Source organism: Schistosoma mansoni, chromosome 4 (assembly GCF_000237925.1).
Source record: "Schistosoma mansoni strain Puerto Rico chromosome 4, complete genome".
NCBI lineage: Eukaryota > Metazoa > Platyhelminthes > Trematoda > Strigeidida > Schistosomatidae > Schistosoma > Schistosoma mansoni.
Window position 1 is genome coordinate 3,213,993 of NC_031498.1, and position 20,743 is coordinate 3,234,735.

Here is a 20,743-nt window from a genome sequence, read left to right on the forward strand (position 1 = left end):
AGACATCAGTCGTGATCTTAAATATTCATATGACTAGTAGTTTTGTTTGTTTATTTTGTAAGCACTTATCATCATAAAGATTTTTTCGGAGGATTATATTTATCTTTAACATAATCATCCTTCAGAATCATAAAATATAACAATCAGTTTTTGTAGACAATCATTTTAAAATTTCCTGACTATCATACTATACGGTTAGAAAATTGTAATTTTGCTTAAAGTGCAGAAATCATGGAAAAAAGCTCCTCGTAATTCAAGGTACATATTTATTTCATCTTACTGTGCTATCCTACTACCTATCAATTTAAGTAGCACGATTGCGTGTCGAAAAATAATCTGGCGGATAGTCATCCACACCATTTACTGTATACGATGAAGTTATTTTATATTAAGTTGGATCCATATAAAATTGAAATTATCATTCACAAAAAAATTAAATCACTCAATGAATGATACTTCTTTAAAATTACATCTCTTTAGTCCGTTTTCACATTTCGGAATATTCACAACATCAGAGTTCTGTATTATATTAATTTTGTTAAATAAAGTAATCATCAAAATTATGCTTAACCCCATAATTTATATTTACCAAACAAATGTTTGAAGAAAAAAAAGTCTGTCACCATTTATATATCCTTCGAAATGGAAAACTGTGATCAAAATATTACACATTGCTCTACAATCGATTAGGTGTTCATCTGTTCATACAAAAAAAGACGGTTATATTGAACAAGGATTCGCTGTATATTACTTTTTCAGTGCGGTTCAGGTTGTCTTAATCTCTAGTTGAAAATGATTAGTTAATTAATCTCAAATCAATCATAGAGACTGAGATTCATTTCATCCATACATTTATCTTTGAATCTTGAACATGCTCAGTCATACTTAACGTGTAACCTGGCACTGTGAATATATCTGAATCCGATTTATTATTACTTATTTGAACAATAAATATTGGTACAAAGGGGCATTGAATACATATGCGCCACACAAGTCACTTGATTTGTGTGTGGGCTGTAATATTGACCGAATCAGGAAATCCAATTTGCTACCCGGTGTTATATCATGCATGGCTTTCATTCCTTTTAAGCGATATTTTTTAATATGTTGAGCAAGAATTTGATTGATTTGAGTGTAAGTGAAATACGAAATTGACTTTTCTTAATTGTGTATTGTTATATCCTAGCGAAGACATAAGTACGGGTAACTCCCAGGACCTATTATCGGACTATTACTCTGTATACATTCTTATTGTATAACTATTCAGTAACTAGATTATGTATATCTATATTCAACTTAATATAAGCTTCATTTTGACCTATTGATTATTATTATACGATTTACTGTTCCTGAATTATACTCAGTTTATTGATTACTGTCTCCCACGTTCACAGCCACATTTGGCCTGATCTTGTACAAATATTACATTCTATTTTATGGTGTGATGTGGTCTGTCTGTCTGGTATATAAACAGAGTATGCTTGAAATAAACGATTCGCATAGATCCGCATAACATAAGCTGTCATTGGTGTTCTGGACTCCAGTGGAAGGGCTAGGCGGATAAAGACCGATAAGGACGCTAGATTACTCATACTGATCGAGCGTCATTGATTATCACAGTGTTGAGGTCGGAAAAGTCGTATTTCCATTGGAGGATAATTCACGTGATAAAAGCCGGACATAAAATCGATAACGAATCAGCATACGTCCTTTGTTTATTTTGATAAGTCATAACAATTGGCGACGGGGATCTCAGTAAAAAAAATACAAGAATTGGGACGTGATTTCGGAAATAAATAAGCTACATTAATTGCCGGTGATTTTTCGGAGTCAATATTATTCTTAGCAGAAAAAAATGGCAATTTCTTTAGAACAGTTGCAGTTAATATTGCAGCAGCAGCAGATGTTAGCCTTCCAGCAGCAATTATTTGAAACAGTTTTGGGCAAATTTTTCACTAAACTAGATATTTCAGGAAATAAATAATTTATTTATGATGCAGACAATGGTGCAGAAATGTCCGTTTCAGAAGTATGCCCAATTGAGGGTTCAATTCTGATGCGAAATGTAAAATTGGTAAGTTGGCCGGCTCACAGCAAGACAATATCTTGCTAAATGCACGTGAAATTGGGACAATATCAGATGAGCAAGAAAAAGAAGATTCCGTAGATAAAGCCCTGAGTCCAGAATCAAATGAAGCACCATTGACTCCGCCCATCTCTGAAGATAAACTTCAGTCAGAGCAAAACTACGGTTTACGTGATATTGGTCAAGAAAGCTGGAGGGACACATATCTAGAAAATAACTGGAACAGTACGATGGACCCAATTGTGTCAAAAGTAACTCAAAATCATTGGGAGACAGGAGCTTATAGTGAACCGGGTTCGTATCCGATTTCTCATGCCACTTTACCAGATATCGGTTCACATAATGATGAACATAGTTTTGATGAAGTTTCGTATAAAGATGAGAAAAATATGTCGGCTAAATCAAATGGTGATCAAAAATCTAATACAATTTTGTTAGATGCCGATTCCCTTAGTTACCCAATATCCACTAGAGAAATTCTTAATGAATTTGGTAGAAATATTTCAGAAGAGCCGAATTCTGATGACCTAAAATCAAGTGTCGTTCATCATCATCGTCATCTACTCGTAGCGAATCCACTCCCTCATCATTAACTTGGATCTCTATTACCTTCTATTTAAATTTCTCCACACAATTCGGTCTTCAGTACTCTTAACCTTGAAGCATATTTTCTCTAAGTCTTGGTGTACGTAGATTCATATATGTTTTCATGCACATTATATTTTTCTTGTCATTACTACAATTAATTACTCTAATAATTTAAGCTCTGGTGTTTTTGAAACAACTAACTTTGTGATTTCGTGTTAAAGAAAATAAATTCTAAAGCACCCAATTGTGCTATGGATCTAGTTGAATAATTTTAAAAATTTACTGCTTCCACTCCTTTTCACCACAACCATTACACAATTCAAATCAGATCACATGCAATTTCAAAGTTCATCCATACAATGGGCTTTTATATTGACAAAGATTGACAGATTTTGTTTCCAATAATTATATTTTTTCACAAATGTGCTTTTGTTTAGGAATTCCTAATTTTCTTTCTGGTTTTGGTTTGAAAGAAGCTTCAACTTTTTCATAACATTTTCTTCCCAACTAAATTCTATGCATTATTTTTACATCGGGTAAAATACAGTCCTTCTTGAATTTTTCCCTTCATGTATGGTTAGGACTATTTTCTGTTTTAATTAGCAATATTATTATTAAATATGACTTTGTGAAATATATGCTGTATAACTTTACTACTGTATACCAAAACCGAATAGGTTATTTTTTAAAATCTTAGAGATTCTTATTATTCACAACTATTTGTGCTACCTTATCATTTTTTCAGATTATTTTTCTATTTTGGTTCTTCCACAAAAAAATATTAAATTCACTGCTATTTCTCTTTTCGGCTGACAATATCGTTTCATATTATCACAATAAATTATTGACTTGCTTATCTACAACCAGAGATATGTATTCGTTGGTTTTATATCAGACTTCAGTATACATATTTACAATTGTTTGGTCACTGAATGGATTCTATGAGTTCCAATACCACAAGAAGAATCAATCCTTGACCAGTAGCAACTAGCAAGAATTCGAAGTTCGAGATTTCTTCCATGGGGGCCTTCAATCACCTACAACTGTATATATCACTTGAAAACACTGACTCGCTTACTTATATGCAAATTCTCTAGTCGTTTTTTTTCCGAAATCTTTTTAATAACATCCCAGTGGAGCAGTAGTTTATTAGTTAAAGGATTTATCTTTCAATCTAATTCGGTTTGGCAGCCAGATAATTCATCAGTAACCCTCATACAACTAAAATGTGTCTCAAAGTCGAGTATACAATCTGCACTTTTTATTCATATTACATATCAATTGCATTTCCTCTGATAAATAACATCGATTTATCTACATTAGTCAGGTTAATATACAATAAAATTTGTTTCGATGACCTTTGTTGATGTTTCCTTGATTTATTTTACCATGCATATGTCCAATAATAGGTTAAATTCTATGACATAGTAGTAGTAGCAGTATAAATGTGCATGTTTATCGCTTTGATCATATGATGCTTTCTCGTGATTGTGTAAGATTCCTATCAGCCGCTAAATAGTATTGAAATTCTTTGTTTCTTTAGGGATTATCGTGTTTAATACTGATATTTGTTAACATTTTAAAAAAAAATTTCACTTGACAATTTTTTGAATGTATTTCAACGTTGTCTTAGCTCATTATCCCAATCATATTTTTCATCGTAAATAGCTGTGACAATAGTATAACTATAACGAATACTTCTATCATATTTTGGTGACCTTTTCATTCATGTATTTTACATCTCATAAAATGATTGGGGTTGGGTCCAAGTGGCCTACAATACTTGAGAAATAAAGAATTATTTAGCTATTCTAATATTAACATTTCTAGTGCGAACTAGATAGCGGCATCTGACATGCAACGGTTCAATAACTAGGCAATAACAAGCAGAAAACGAAATGTAGAACAAAGTTGATGTTCAGGTAGAATAACTTGAAATAGTACTGCTCACTAAATATGTTAGTGTGAACATGACCTTAAAACAGACAGGGAAATCAGCGAACTAAAAGTAGTGACAACCAGTCAAAAATGCCAAGCATTGGGAGAAATTAAATTACCAGTAAGACCTTAACATCTTTAACAAATACTAGGTAATTCCGTTTTCGCCTTACTAGATACATAGACACCCTTACCTTATTTCCGTAACTATATGAGCGTTACTTCGTTGGTCTACCGTTCTGTGTAGCATATAATCTATTCTGTGTTTCATCCATCATATTTGATGCTTATCTTATCCATTTTTTCTTCCCATTTAAATGAATGCACACGTACCTTCTTTGAATATTCATATCGTGAAACATTCTAGTAACTGGCCAAATTGTGTATCGCCAATATCGTCCTCTATTCAAATGTACCTATTATCTATTGAAATGATACTAATTTTTATGGAAGTATTTTGCACCTTGATAGTTGTGGCGTTTGATTTCCAGCTACTGAGTCCCATGTAGGAACCCCGTTTCACATATTTCGGTTTGGACAAACGGGTAGTACCATTAGACTGTACGCTTAAAGTCTGGCTCATATCCAAGTACCGATTAAATGAGTCTATTATTCTTATTAGCCTAACTGTACTGAATTATTATCTTTGAAACGCACAATGTTTCAAAGCCTGGTTTTCAAATGTATTTTTATCTAGTGCACTAAATCTGTTCACTAGTTTGATTATGTAAAAGTGTAGTAACACTATTCCCATCCGTGGAAAGTATTCATTGTACTTACATTACTTACTTCAGTGAATTAAACGATTCTACGAAAGCTAGATGATTAGTTTAAAGAAATAATTATTTTAAGCATTAAGCTAATTTAGTGGATGCACATCCATCTCACTTGAGTGTTCCTGTAATCCTTTCTTGATGTCATCAATCACAATACTCAGGAGTCAGGATTAACGATCAGCGTTTTCTTGCCATGATGTTTCAGTTTCGACTAGATCATCATATATAATTTAGCTCACTCAGCATAGTAAATAAATGTGAAAGGCTTGAATATCCTGAGTACATAGGTTAATATACGTTTGACATCCTGATTTCGTGGCTTGTGGCTCAAGTGTTTGTATGAGCTTCTTACATTCTCGTTGAAACTAAATTATAGTAGCAAATTATTGTTTTTTAAACATGAACTCTAGGTAGCAACGATAATTATATTGGTAGAATATGTTGAGGGTAGGTTAAGTTTCCTGTGAACTTGATCTCTTCGGTCTCTACCTACAAATGCAAAACCTGAGCACTGACATCAAGAACATTATATTTTAATGACAAACCACTTTCGATATATGGTTTATGAGCCAAAACATTATTCAGCTTATCATTATCAACTAATTGGCATACTAAACATTTGTAAACGTTCTTTTGTGTTTTGAAATCCTATAATTGATACTTTATATGTCTCACACGAAACAATGTCTCAGAAATCCCTCACATTATTTAACTGCTAACTAACAACTTGAGTATTTTGACCTATTTGTTTACTTTCCCTTGATTATCTCATTAAACACCACCTCATCCTTCAAAAAATGCTTCTAAATTCATCGGACACATTACATTTGATTGAGGCAAAGTGTTTGTTTTATTACTCCGTATAAGTATGTAACTGAGTTATGTAAATTTATTCTGTAATTCGTTATATTTCATTGTTTAATACTAACTCCTAAATAAATATATGAATATCCTAATACTTTGTATATAGAGTAGAATCATCTGTTCAGTCTCCAGAAATGCATTTGGAAGCAAATCTTAGGGTGAAGACCGTAACCGTAATACATTATTTTGTTTCAACTTTTGTCTCAAAATTCCTTCCTCATTAAAACGAGAATATCCATTCAATCGCTGTGTGTGGTACTAAATTCAAAAGATTTACTTGTAGTAGGATATTTGTAACTGTTACTTGATTGGCCAAGAAATATAACCTTACTGAATTCGGCCAACCAATGAAAAATCACACACCAATGTTATTTTGCCAAAATTAAATTTCAAGCGTCCTTAGATTTCCCCACTTTAGTGACTGTGATTTTATCAAAAGGAAGGATCACTACTTTTTTTTACCTCAGTGACATTGTTTTGATCATAAAATGAGCAAACAATTTAATTTTAATAACATTGAAGAAGCGTTTGGAAATGTATTGTATTTGTCTAATGACAGCCCGACTACTATACAAAATCATTCCCACTGTAAGTCCACTATTTTCGTACTTCCCTAAATGTCAACTTTCATTTCCCTATTATTTTCATTATTTGATTTGTTAATTTTTTTGCAATAAATCAGTTTTAGAAGTTTTAAAACACATGTTACTATATCTAAGTTGCATAATTTTTACCATTCATGATGGAAGAATTCCTTACGATTGCCTCACAAACGTACAAATGAAGGCGAAATATCTCTCTATGATGTATGTTTGTGTTTTTAAGATCTAATATTTCGTAAGCTCTTTTTCAACTGGCGAATTTAATGTAACTGATTTATTCCGTTAAAATTAAATTAAACTAATTCGCTAAGAAATTGGGATAGATGTAGAGATACCTTTATAATTCGTCTAGTTTATACAATTTGATCGAAGAAATATTTCTTTGTAATTAGTTCTGTATCAAAACTATATTTATATTGACATACATGATTTATAAAACCAAATGCCCTGGTACAGATAAGAGTTAGGTGAGTCAGCTCTCCTTCTCAAAACGCTCTCACATAGTCATGCGTATATAGCCACTGACAGGGAAGTCCTACCCATAGCCTTCTCGCGGCGAGGGTGTTGTTTACGAAATTGAGAGTACGAAAAGCGAATGTCCGGAGCTTTAACCGGGTTGGTGGATATGGTGGATCCACCTAGGGGAGTTGGAAAACTTGATTCCAAATCAATAATGCACATGAACTCCAGGATCCTGAGGGCACATATGTCGCATGAGCCTATTGTTGACGATCGACTACCATGTGAGTGCATCTCCTAACGTTACTTCACTATCTTGTAGATTAGACGTTTAGGTCGAAGGCCCGGAGTGTGCCCCCCTAAGAAAATCACCTGCTTCTATTTGAGCACCCAGGCAGTATCACAGCCCTCACACAAATCGGATAGATAATGTGGCGCATATGTATTTTGTACCCCTTTGTACCGTTGTTTATGTGTTCGATTGAATAAATAAATAAAAAATCAGTACCAAATAAATCATGTTTATTTACTCAACAATATATCTCAAGTTCCTCTTAAAATAGTAATCGATTAGATAATCATCAAATGGTAAATTAGATCGAAAAATATGAATACATAATTGGTTATTTGCAGCAACTATTTACCAAAGAATATCAACTATGTTATTTTGAAATTAAACAATAGGACGTAAATATGTAGTGTTTTTTGTAAAATTAATAAAAAAGAATGCAAATGCAATTAGGTAATCAGATTATTAAGATGGATCATCTAAAATGAAGTTATAAATTAAAATTAAATAGAACTGAAAATCTTTTTTTTTCTGTTGATGGCGAGTTCGATGGAATTTTATAAATAACTTTGAAAGCTAAGATTGTATCGATATGATAACCAGCATCTACTAACTGAGCCGAAACGGATCCTCTTATTATTCTATTTTATCCTCTGATCAATCAAGAGGAATGGTGTTCGGAAATGAAACGGTTTATTTGCTTGATTGTACACCCAATATAAAGGGCTTCACAAGTATAGCTGAACTGGTGAATGCACATAGATGGGATGAAACTAGGCAGTTTTTCTTTACCTCACGAACTCACTCTTGGTTTTCTGAAGAAAAAACAGAGATGATCTATCGTTTTTCCTATACTTTGTATCACTATGTGGTCGGTTATATCACATCTAAACGGTAATTTTAGTAATAAAGATTTATTTGATCGTGTCAGGGATTTAACTTTAGGTTCTGTTACTAAAATATGCTTTATTCGAAATATATATATATATATATATATATATATATATATCAAGAAAGAGAGCATTGATAAAGAACTGACTGAAAAGAAATATTTCTTTCTTCAAAACAGGCATTAACAAGTAAGGATTTCAATGGAGATGTAACCACTTTTCGACTTTATTGTTTACAAAGACAACTATAGTGAATCAAACAAATCCTGTTACCTTCGTTTATAATACTTTAACCCCATTTATACAAAGATGACATTGAAAAATCAAATATGAAATGTAGCTCAAAGATTCTACTTCGTGCATTGAACTCATGCAAACTATGAACAAAAGGAATAGACGAAATTTAGGGATCGGATATACGCCAAGTTTGAGTACAAATCCTCAAAGTGGACAGATACATGCATACTAATAAGTACATAAATAAACAGGAAGTGTACCACAATGAAAGGTTACGATCAATTATATAAACGACTACGTACAGTATTGTCGATAAAATTATAATGATGTATACAAGGGTCATTCATATAAGAATTCCCTTTTGTATCATTTTACATCAGAGCAAGCTTGTATCAGTCTGGTGTGTCAGTTGATATGATTTGTAAATTTAAAAAAAGTGTCTATTGTAATCCAAGTATATAACAAATTGGTACTCGATCTTTAACTTTATTTTCAATCTTAGTTAGATATTCCCTAAAAATAGGAATTTTTATTCTGATAAAGCTAGTAGACGAGACACGTTAACTCTCATTTAAACTATGAACTGATTGATAGACTTTTCATTATTCAGTACACACAGCCTTATAATTGTATTATAACATTCAGATGTGTTTTCTGTATTGATCATAGGTACACACTGCTCTGTTTGATAAAATTTAAGAAACACTGTCAACTATTGTCGCCTTATCCATTGATTTTTTTTTCTACATGTCATTGATGACGATTTCATTTTGAAATATTTAAAAGAACAAAGTTGAAAATTCCCAATCTCTTTTTTTTGTCTCTTCCACTAAACTTTCATAGTAGAATTTGTTCACTAGGAAAAGTAGTTTCATGTTATTATTAATCTATGACAGTCTAGTTTGCCAAATTCAAATTCAACATATAAATTTTAGTGTTTTATATATTGGTGTTATTTGCATTCCTAAGATCGTTGGTATAACTTAAAAGCCTTCATTGTCGTTCCGAACGATAACAACAATTACATACGATGTGTTAACGTGTGAATATATTTACTTCAAGCTCCTGTCAGAAAATATGATGCGTTGGTATCACTTAGAATACTGTTTGTTAGATACATTTATAGACAGTGGAAACCGTAAATAAATTTATGCGTTTTATAGTTTCTATCACAGACTGATGTGTTGATCATAGTCATATCACATTAGACTCGGTCCACCAACCTATTTGAAACAAGTTAATTAACAACCTTGTAAACGCTCAAGGAACAATTTAATCAATCTCCTCAGCGCGATGTTGTTTGGTGTTAGATTAGATTGTTAGAAGGTTAGAGGCAGTCGAACCAAGTCCTAGAATCAGTCCGTGATGTCATTAACTTCTGGACTGAGTCTTGTATGCAGGCGTAGATTACTTAGTTGGAGTCTGTGCAAACATGATGACTAATGGTTAATCTAGAATTTATCTTGGTAATTTTTCTCATGGTTCGAATGCCATGTGGCAACTTGAACGGACGCATACTTATGTCAGGTCAAACGTTGCGTGACTGAGTAATATTTTATGTGAATATGAAGATAACTGAAGTCAGTGAAACTTACAAGAATAAGCAATCGCAATCAAACCACCATAACCAACTGACATTAGTATCGTGAAATAATCAAGAAACTCACTTCTACATAAATTAAGGCCTGATAATGGTGTCCAGAACGATAATGAAAGCTCCGTAGTTTGACTGTCTTGCTCAAGGAACCCAATAACACCGAAAACATCTATCCAAGTTACAAATCTTTATCATATGACCATATATTGGTTGATATTGAAATCATTATTTCATGCCAATTTTCAATGTAATATTTTGTTAGGTTGAATGATGTAAAGCGTAGTGGTTTATTTTATTTTGAATTACTAGCTAAAATCGTTCCCTAGGTACAGATTTATATACTTGGTTTCAAGTCACTGTTATGTGTAAGAGTTAATGTCTCTTCACAGATTCATCAACTGAAGTATATAGAACGAATCTGTGAGTGTCTCAACGTTGAACGCTCTAATAACTTCACTACTTAAAATCATATATATTCTATCCTAACCTGTTATCTAACATTAAGTTGATTAATAAAAGAACTATGCATTGTTTTAGACTTTCAGTAACCTAAATAGCACAGCGTCAACCTTTGGCGCAACCACTCATATACCAAGAATCCTAGTTAACCAACTTTGAGTTAGCAAATATTAAATAAGCTCATGATGATAATTCTACAATGGAACTGATTGAAAATTGATGCTTATATGATTTTTTGATGTTTATAAAATGTAAACATATTAAATACCTTATTTAATAAATGCTAAACTTCGAATTGCAGTTTAACTCTGTAATATTCACCATTGTGGTATTGTATGTGTATGTGAGAGGTCGCTTACATTTCATAATAATCGGCATCACATTCCACAGTTAACTAGTTAATTTCATTATTCATATTGATGTTACAATACTCCTTTTGTAGCTATTAGTTCTACAAATCTGTTAGTATGGAGGCCTCTTAATGTTTGATCGCATTATGTTCTAATCCCTGGTGGATTTGTGGATATGCACTAATAATAAGTTCCATACTAGAACGAACCTGCTCCTCAGTTTTTCTTGGTTTTGAATAATTTTCTAATTAAAGGCAATTTGTGACGTAAAATTACACGATTCTGTAAATAATCAATCATAATTTTGACTAAATCCAAATAATAGATAATAAGCCTTACAGTCAGATCCTATTTTCATTGAAAACTTGTTGAATTCACATCTCCAATTAAGGTTAAAGGTGGTTTAGCTTTAGGTCAATTTGTGTAGATCTACAGAATATGGTAAAAATACTCTAAATTTAAAACCTAATTAGCATTTATTCAGTGTTAAATGTGAATTGTATCCTTTATTTTTTGTATTCGGAATATCGCGTGATTCCGCTCTTTTACCATTTTACAGTCACTTCGTTTTGTAAAATAGATCTTTCAGGACCCTAATATAATAATCATTTTTGTGTTATAAATAATATGGCCGCAAAGGATTTCAGTTTGGGATTGGATGATTAAAAAACAAAGCCTGAAGCTTAGATGTATAACTTGGTAGCTCAAAATCTACTTCAGACTTCTTTACATCTGGGGTTACTATTTTGGGAGACATTCAACCATCGGATTTAATCTAAATGGTCCGTTTCATCACGTCTTACAACTGTAAGATAGGATACAGAGCATCAATTAGCTGAATATTCAACACATAATAATAATTGGTCAATTCGGGGACGTTAGGCTATCAAGAAAATAGTATATGCGGAACAGACCTAATTAGAATTACGATTGTGATTGGTGACTTGGTCAGCGGATTTCAAGGCATAACAATACTCATATTTGAAATTGTTACATTGATTCCGCAAATATCCAGCAATTATAAAGTTGATATGCTTACAGAGATTGTTTTTTCCTGTTGTTAGTTTATCAACTTATTTACCATGTGGAACGTAGTGACTATAAGTCAAATGTCTTAATTACACTGAATCACCTATGCTTAAAGATTATCTAGTTTTAGGACAGTTTACAACGCAGATTGACCCTTAGTTAGACAACTGCTGAAACACCTGTTTCAATGTATCCTAACTTCCAATGATTCTCTAGACTAAGTCAATTTATATCTTTGTGTTAAATTATTGGCTCATTGATTGCATAATCCCAGTGTGTCGCATTCTGTAGTTATTATTATTGCTACTAAAAAACTAAAATAATTCAGCACCTGTCTTGGTAATTTGTATCCATAACCAATAATTATTATTATCCTGTTTGTCCTTTCCTATTTCTATAGATCCAATCGGTTAAATCACAGATAACTATATATTACAGTAGAGCGGCACTAAATAATATATATAATAACTGATTGTGTAAACTAATTACCGGAACCAAACTACAGAACTGCATAGAAATAGGTAAAAGATACCATCAAGTAGACCTGATTAATATGTGAGCCTTATGATAGGACTGCTACTAAAACACTTATTACTTACTATTTAACCACACCCCATAGCTCCAAACTATTACTCCACTTTAACTCGAATATTAGAGAAAAGGTGCGAAATATGCGTAAGTGCTTTACTCTAAGGCTAGTAATTTACAGAAAATTGAATGTGTTTACAGTTTCATGTGACCTCAGTCTTCTAAAACCTTCCGGAAGTATGTTGAATATGGTGACGATCTAGGTAATCATCCAATCAAAACGTGACACGCAATCTTTCTTTTTTTCCAAATGTTTCTGAAACGCTCCTATTCAACGCTGAGTGGATAAAACATTTACTGGTGTTTTCTGGGTTTCTATAGACTTTCACGATAGGTGTTCATGGACTCTCAAATACGTTGTTCAATCATTTAACAAACCTAAAATTGATTTTTTTTCTTCACTTCTTTGTTTCAATCTCATCAGTTTCAAAAATAAAACAATAGGGATATTTAAAGACATACATTTCACATATTCTCCATTGTAATCTGCATTAGTTTAAACTATCTATCGTATAATTTATTTAAAACTGGGTTTATAAAGATTCATTTAATTAATTGGTTATATGCATATCGCAGAGAGCACGTGACACCTGTTTCGTCCTAGTTTGGACTCCTCAGCAACAGTTAACCAGTTAATTGAAGTCAATTAATGTCACTATTATTTTATCATGACTGTTTTATTGATCATTGAATTATTGTTTTCATTTCTAGATAGAAATAAAAACATCTGAATAACTTTATTTCTGTTTTAGATTCACCAGCTCTAAATTCTCTGAATCATAGTAATAATCAAACTGTCTATTCGCCTTCATCATCTCTTGTTGGACAAAATCATACTGGCAATGGAATACATCAAAAGTATACTTCTGTAAGTTTGCAAATAATAACATTTTAATAAGATTCAGCTTTTTTTTACATTCCTGGTTATTTTTTTTCTGTTTTCAAGGATAGAAATAAAAGAATCTGTATGATGTAGTGGTATAGTGAGAATGCACACCAGTTTTTTTCTTCTGTATGCACATTTCATCTAATCAAATGAAAAGTAGTTATGTTTATAACTGAAAGATAATACTTTCAGTGATGATGATAATGGCGATGTCTTATTACTGTGATACAAAAAATGTGTATTCATGTGTGTGTATTTCTGTATGTGTGCGCGGTTTTATTCCAGTGTTTGTCTTGCTGTTTGTACTTAAATTTATTACTGGCTATCGTCATTTACTCCGATGTTACTCTACTATGAACGAATAAATCTTGTTAAGCTAAACATTGAATACTCTTTTATGAATGATCATAAATGATATTAAGTCAGACGTAATTTGTCTAAATTTCCTAATTTCTGCTTAAACGTTTTACTATCCATATGATAGGAAAACTGGATTGTAGTGTCACTCTATGCTTATAAGTTTGATAACATGAAATCAACTAGCTGAATAATCTTTTATTTTCAATCTTTATGACTTGGAAACTCACATGATACTATTAGTTACTTTTAAGACGACAACGCACCACAGATAGGAAATCACCATTTGTACATAAGTAGGTCGTTTACGTTACCAAATGAGTAATAGGTGTGTAATTATTCACCGGTAATCTATAAACCGTTAACTACGTCCATCCACAAATATCGATCTAAATTAATGCTTAAAAGCGTGGCAATCTAAAAAACATCGTAATCTAAATATTTAATAAATACACACTAAAAATGTGCATAGTAACTCCCCTTAGAATAGTTCTATAAGTTCCATCTTTTCCGATTACTCACCTATGTCTAGCAAAGAGGGACTGGGATAGGGTAAAAGTAAGTATTCTTGAAGTGGTAACAGTCAAATAAATATAGGGATAACCAAAATGTACAATTAATTTGGAGAATAATTTGCTATTATTAAGTTATAAAATGATAAAGAATGGATTTATCTGCAGAAATATGATCGATTTCCAACTGTATCATCTAACTATTCTAACATTACTCAATACATATTGTTGTCTTATACTTCAAACTAAACGTCAATGGCTCTCAGGACTTCTAATGTCTTCATTAAGATAGTCTTCACGTTCTGTTTACCTACTTAAATAATATCATAATTTGTGGTAAACAATGAAACTGATTTACTTAAAAAAGCTGTTTTAATATCATTCTGAACAATATTATCAGTCTTTACTTCATGCGGTAAAGTGTTCCATCTTCATATTTCCATTCCATCTTTATGATTTCTGTTTATTTTTTGTCATTTTCTGGACTAAAGTTACTATGCAAACAATCTCTATGCGAATTATTCATATAATAAATTGTCATTGTTATTGTTATAAAGAAAAAATCTAATCAAACGAACTGGTTCACCTGACTTATTGGGGAAGACTTTTACATAAGTTCAAAAAGAAACTTAAGTCATGCCCAGTTATCAACTTGAAAGTACATGATAAACAATTACAGTGATTATGGTAATTTATTAGTGAAATAACAACAAATACACAGTTTGCTAATAAATTAATAGTTATAGCACTAACAAATATTATCATTGTTATATTAAACAATTACGAAGTCTTCAATAACATAATATTCAGAAACAATCTTCTTGTTCATCCTGGTCGTTTTGCATTCAATTCAGTCTTGTTCAATCATGGAGAAATAATTGATATTAAATTCAGCATTCCTGATTCTACTAAATAATCGTCAATGATATTAGTATACCAGCTGCATTAAAAACTAATTCGTCTTATATTTTATTTCGTTTTATGCTAATCTACTATGAAAAAAACTTCACTGATTATCACTGATTGTAACTCTTACTTACTAATGCTATTTAGTAGTATAAAATATGCTTATCATAAAGTAATATTCAGTTGAATTTAATGTCATTAAAATTAAAGATGCAGAAATAAGATGACTGTTAATAGATATTCTATAGTTTAAGTCACAAACTGACTTTATTTCGACTATCGTTAAAATCATAAAAGCATTGGACGGCCGTTTTGTCCTTATATGAAACTCCTGAGCAATAAAAATCCATGACTCCTTATCCAGGAGTCAAAACAAAAACCTTCGATGTCGTGCGCGATCGCTTAATTTCTAAACCATTGAGCCGGTATTAAATGGTCTTAATATCTCACTTTAATTAATTCACGATACTGCTAAACCCTGAAACCGAAAGCCCTGGGTTTGATTCTCGTTCCCGCTGTCGTCGATGAGAACTGTTGAGGAGTCCCATACACTGAGCGAAACGGCCTTCTAATGGTTTTTTTAAAATGGTAATTTAACTAAAGTGTGTTTTTTAAAGAAAAAAACTATGAAAATTCCACAATCTCCACAAATCTCTTTTTATCATGTTAGATTCGGTAATTTTGATGCTAAGCATCATAATACCGTAACATATTGAAGTAGGTAGAAATTTATAAACTTTATGTAAATCTTTGATAAGTGAAGAGAATTGATCTAATAATTCTACTGATTTGTTGTACTTGTACTGATTTCAATGTAGTTATGGGCTATTTTTATATTGTCATAGTGTAAACAATCAGAAATGACCTTCATTCTGTTTGCACCTTAACACTTTTATTCGACTTTCTCCATATATATATATATATATATATATATATATATATATATCAATTTCACTTTTAGAATCCATAGACTATGTGAATCCAACCTTCATCTAACGAGACAATCGTTTTTCGATACATGTTCATATCGTCTTTTTAAATCTTCAAACGGACAATTATATTTCATACCTATCCATCTCTTTCTTCTATATGTGCTTCTTCCATTTTATCGCCCTATTATTATTATTACCCTACAGTCGTTACATAACTTGTGTTCGACACTGGGAGAATTTTGGATTAATTCTTAGTGACCTTGTTAATAACCCAATAACTCGATTTATTACATTGAAACCATAAGCCTATCAATATTAGACCACGACTAAAAACCTGGAAGCACTCGGCGATCATCTCATTCTAGTATGAAGCAGTGTTAATGTCTAACTTCAACCAATCCACGATATTGCGCGACCATCTTTTTATTTGATTATAGACTACCATATGGTTATTAGAGCCTATAAATACGATTGTCTACTGCTTTAGGAAATAATAACGTAAAGAATTATGTTTTGTTTAAATAGTAACATATAGAGCACTCGTAATCAAAATATTAAATAGAAAATATTTCTCTATTATTTATTAGTGTACGAAAGGCTTTAAAAACAGTACTGTTTTCTCAGGTTCTTTCACTATTCAGTCATTATTTCGTAACTAGAGTATAACTTTTATTAGATTCCGTTACATATAATTATATTCCGATTTTATTTATTCAATAAAGTTCACTTATGAAATTGAAATATCCATCCAGTTTTTCCCTATGCCGGAAATATCATCTAAACATCGGCTTATCTCATCTAGTATTTATGATTTGAGGTCCTATTACCCACTTATTAGTTAACCATGCCACTAGTTAGTTATTGAATTGCGTTACCACTTCCTATTGTTTTAACTTACTGGCCAAACTACATGATGTATATATATATAGGAGTAAATCAATATCGATTAACACTCCAATTTCAATTAACAAAATAGCTTAATAAAACAATTCAAAGCATATAGATAAATGGACCAGTTTATTTTCTACATTTTTATTGCTTCTTTGTATGTAGGTTTGAAATTTTTACCCTGTTAACCAGTTGCCTGTAGATCACATGGTGGTAGTGTTCAGTTATTCCAATCTGTGTTAAAGCAGTAAAACTATTTTTCAGAAACATATCATCCTAATAAATGGAAAATCAGTTTTCATTATAATAATTGCTGTTAATCTTACATATAGAAATAATTAAGGTCTTTTATTTTTTTGGGTGTTTCCTTTTCGTTAATTAATATGGATAGATGGATTATGAACTTTTGTTTAACAAAAAGGAAAAAAATCCAGTTACTAAACCATAAGGAATCAACATATAACTATCTTTAAAGGATTTTTGAGTTGTTATTATTATAAACGTGCGCCAAGTCATTGATGCACATCGAGGATAATATCGAGGACTTACATTTTTAAACGTACATTGAGAATCAATCACTCTCCATTAGTTTTCATGTTACTATCGTTTTTAAAACACTTGATTAGCTGCAGGGGTTATTATCTTCCAAATACGTTTAGATTTAAACAATTTTTCTTTATTAATAATCGTTAGATTTAAACTGTTGAAAGTTCTTACGAAAGCAACGAACATCTGTTCAATTTCTCAGTGATTGTTCATGCTATATTTTTGTATACTACAGGGTGTATCATTTATTTTCAGGTTAGATAATTGATTGTCAATGAATGACTTATTTTATTTCTTGCCATGGTATAGCTGAGGATGGGGAAATTCAGCTCTTCCTCTCGAAACGCTCTCACATGGCCATGCGTATACAGCCACTGCCATAGAAGTCCTACCCATTGCATCCTCGCGGCAAGGGTGTTGTTTACGAAATTAAGAGGACGAAAAGCGAATGTCTGGAGCTTTAATCAGGTTGGTGGATATGATAGATCCACCTAGGGGAGTTGGAAAACTTGATTCCAAATCAATGGTGCACATGAACTCCAGCATCCTGATCAAACTAATGTTGTATAAGCCTATTGTTGGCGACCGACTACCATGTGAGTGCATCTCCTAACGTTACTCCACTACATTATAGATTAGACGTTTAGGTCAAAGGCCCGGAGTGTGCCCCTTCAAGAAAATCACCTGCTTCAGTTTTAGGCACCCGGACAATATTCCATCCCTCAAACAAATCGGATAGATTATTTGACGCATATCTATTTGGTGCCTCCTTGCACCAATGTTTGTGTTCAAATAAATATTTATTTGCTCACTTGATAGTTGTTACTTTCACATTTCAATAATAAAGCTATTAGAATATAAAAAAGCAAAGATAAAATAAACTATACTCTGGAAATAATAACAGCGAATTGGCAAACTTGCATAAAACTTATTGGTTATAGTATGAATTATATTCGTAAACAAATCATTCCAGGATAAATACTTTGTTGTTTGTTTAAATTCTTTTGTTATCTAACGTGAAATAGTCTTATTACAAATCGTGAAAAATCTTGAAACCATAGGAAAAAAATACTGTATCAATTTACATTTCAATAAACTTTTTTTTTAGCAAAAACTCTTTGATTTGACCCGACACTCCTATGACGTAAAAATATCAAGGTCATTTCAACATCCTTTATAGTGGGGTTTTACCGAATATTAAATATGGTATATATATATATATATTCGATTCTTGTATTTTAGGCTTTCATATGGACTAATTAGCTTCATAGTTTATTTCAGTTAAAAAAAGGTACTTGTTTGTAATTTCTATGAAGTTCCTATTTGCTTATTTGTAAATTAGAGTGCTTACTGGAAATGAAATTACACACGTGATACTCTATGGAAGATGTTAGCTTTTAGTTTATGAAGTGCAAATAATTTTTTTCTTACACGTGACGCGATCCTTTTTTTGTTGTTTATTACTAGTTTCCTACCTTTCATTTATCATTTGGTTATGATTTAGTGAATAGTTGTTTACCATTATTGGGGAAAAATCGTGTTATTCTAATTGTTTTTTTTCACAAGGTAAATAATATTTACTGATATCAATATTACATATAGATATCAATATGTTTGATCAATTTGTACTTAAAATACAGTCCTTTTTTAATGATCAATGTAATATGACCAGCGAAATGATTTCATCCCTGTCATCAAATTATGTCTCAGTCATTTATAGAATTAATAAATAAATAAAATTTAACTCACTCACCAGTTATGAATCATACTACACGTCTTAGGGCGAATGATACTACCCTGTTGACTAAACCAAAGTCAGTCAAACAACGTTCGAACCTGGAATTTGGTGGTTGAAAGTTGAGCGCCTTAACTACTAAGCCGCTGCACCCCTTGTCATTTGTAATACACCATTATGATCATTATTTCTATTATATTTGAAAGTATTTCAAGGACAAAAAATAGAAAGACTGTGGCAACAATGTCTTTGCGTACGTTTTTTGGTGATTTTGTTAAAAATAAGTAAATTATTCTCATTTAATTTTTTAGGTTGATTGATTGCTATGGAGCCAATCGAAGTATGTTTAGTAGTTTTAGTGACTTAATATCTCATGGACTATGTTTTGACTATGGATGTTTGAAATAGATCCCCAGGAAGTACTTATATCTAATTCCCATCGTAGTGAATATTTGCCAGCTAGGTGTGTCTGCAGTCGTTAAGTAATTGATGCTCCCTATGCGATATAGCCGATTCTTGACCCTCTTATGTCACAGTCAGGGATTGTATAAGTTTGAATCTGATACAGAACACCAGTAGTCATCTAAAAACTACAGATACTCCTTTCTGACAAGCACTTCCTAGTACATAACACATATTTCATGCTTCATTTTTAACCATAAATTTGAAAAATGCCTATTCATTACTTGTAAACATAATCGATTATTCTATTGTTGTATTTTTCTCTTGTTTTTATACTTTGTTGTCGATGATGGATACACTTTGTACAGAATAGATTTTGTTTCAGTTAGTTATAATAAGTTTCAAATTAATTTTATTTAGCTTACTATCTAGTTCGTTACAATATTGTGTAGTAAGTTCAGAAAATCAGTTAATCTTAACTCAAAACAGTTCTTTGTGTTTTGGAGCGATAATACGTGAACGGATCAAATATGAATCTTTATACCTAGGGTGACTAACGCATAACGATAACACTTAACTGGTGACAACCCCATGTTAGTAATAATAGAGAAGACTGAAATTTATCAGAGAAATTTTCGTTTCAAGAAAAATTAATAAAATGAGTAATTAACTGTAATCAATAAACTTAAGGTCAATTACACGCTGCGCTTCACAATGATCTTAATTCACGAAAAGATAGAAGAATGATCAAGATAAATCATAACAAATAGATCGTAAATTTAATTTTGTTTTGATATAATCCCCTAACAAAGGTCAATGTAAATGAA

General features: G+C 31.7%; 2 protein-coding genes across 3 annotated transcripts in view; both read left to right on the forward strand.

Annotated features, from left to right (window-relative positions):
• Nucleotides 1–2,943, forward strand: part of Smp_149990.1 (hypothetical protein) — a gene marked incomplete at its 3' end in the record, with an annotated part of 40,390 nt that extends 37,447 nt beyond the window's left edge. For both annotated transcript variants that reach the window (XM_018796555.1, XM_018796554.1), the window contains exon 8: nucleotides 2,896–2,943. In XM_018796555.1, the coding sequence (XP_018651685.1) occupies nucleotides 2,896–2,943 (48 nt within the window). The remainder of the gene's footprint in view (nucleotides 1–2,895) is intronic.
• Nucleotides 2,944–6,740: 3,797 nt separating this feature from the next.
• Smp_051990 (hypothetical protein) overlaps nucleotides 6,741–20,743 on the forward strand; it is a gene marked incomplete at its 5' end in the record, with an annotated part of 39,845 nt that continues 25,842 nt past the window's right edge. The window contains 2 exons of the mRNA XM_018796556.1: nucleotides 6,741–6,840; nucleotides 13,505–13,620. Coding sequence (XP_018651686.1) covers nucleotides 6,741–6,840; nucleotides 13,505–13,620 — 216 coding nt within the window. The remainder of the gene's footprint in view (nucleotides 6,841–13,504; nucleotides 13,621–20,743) is intronic.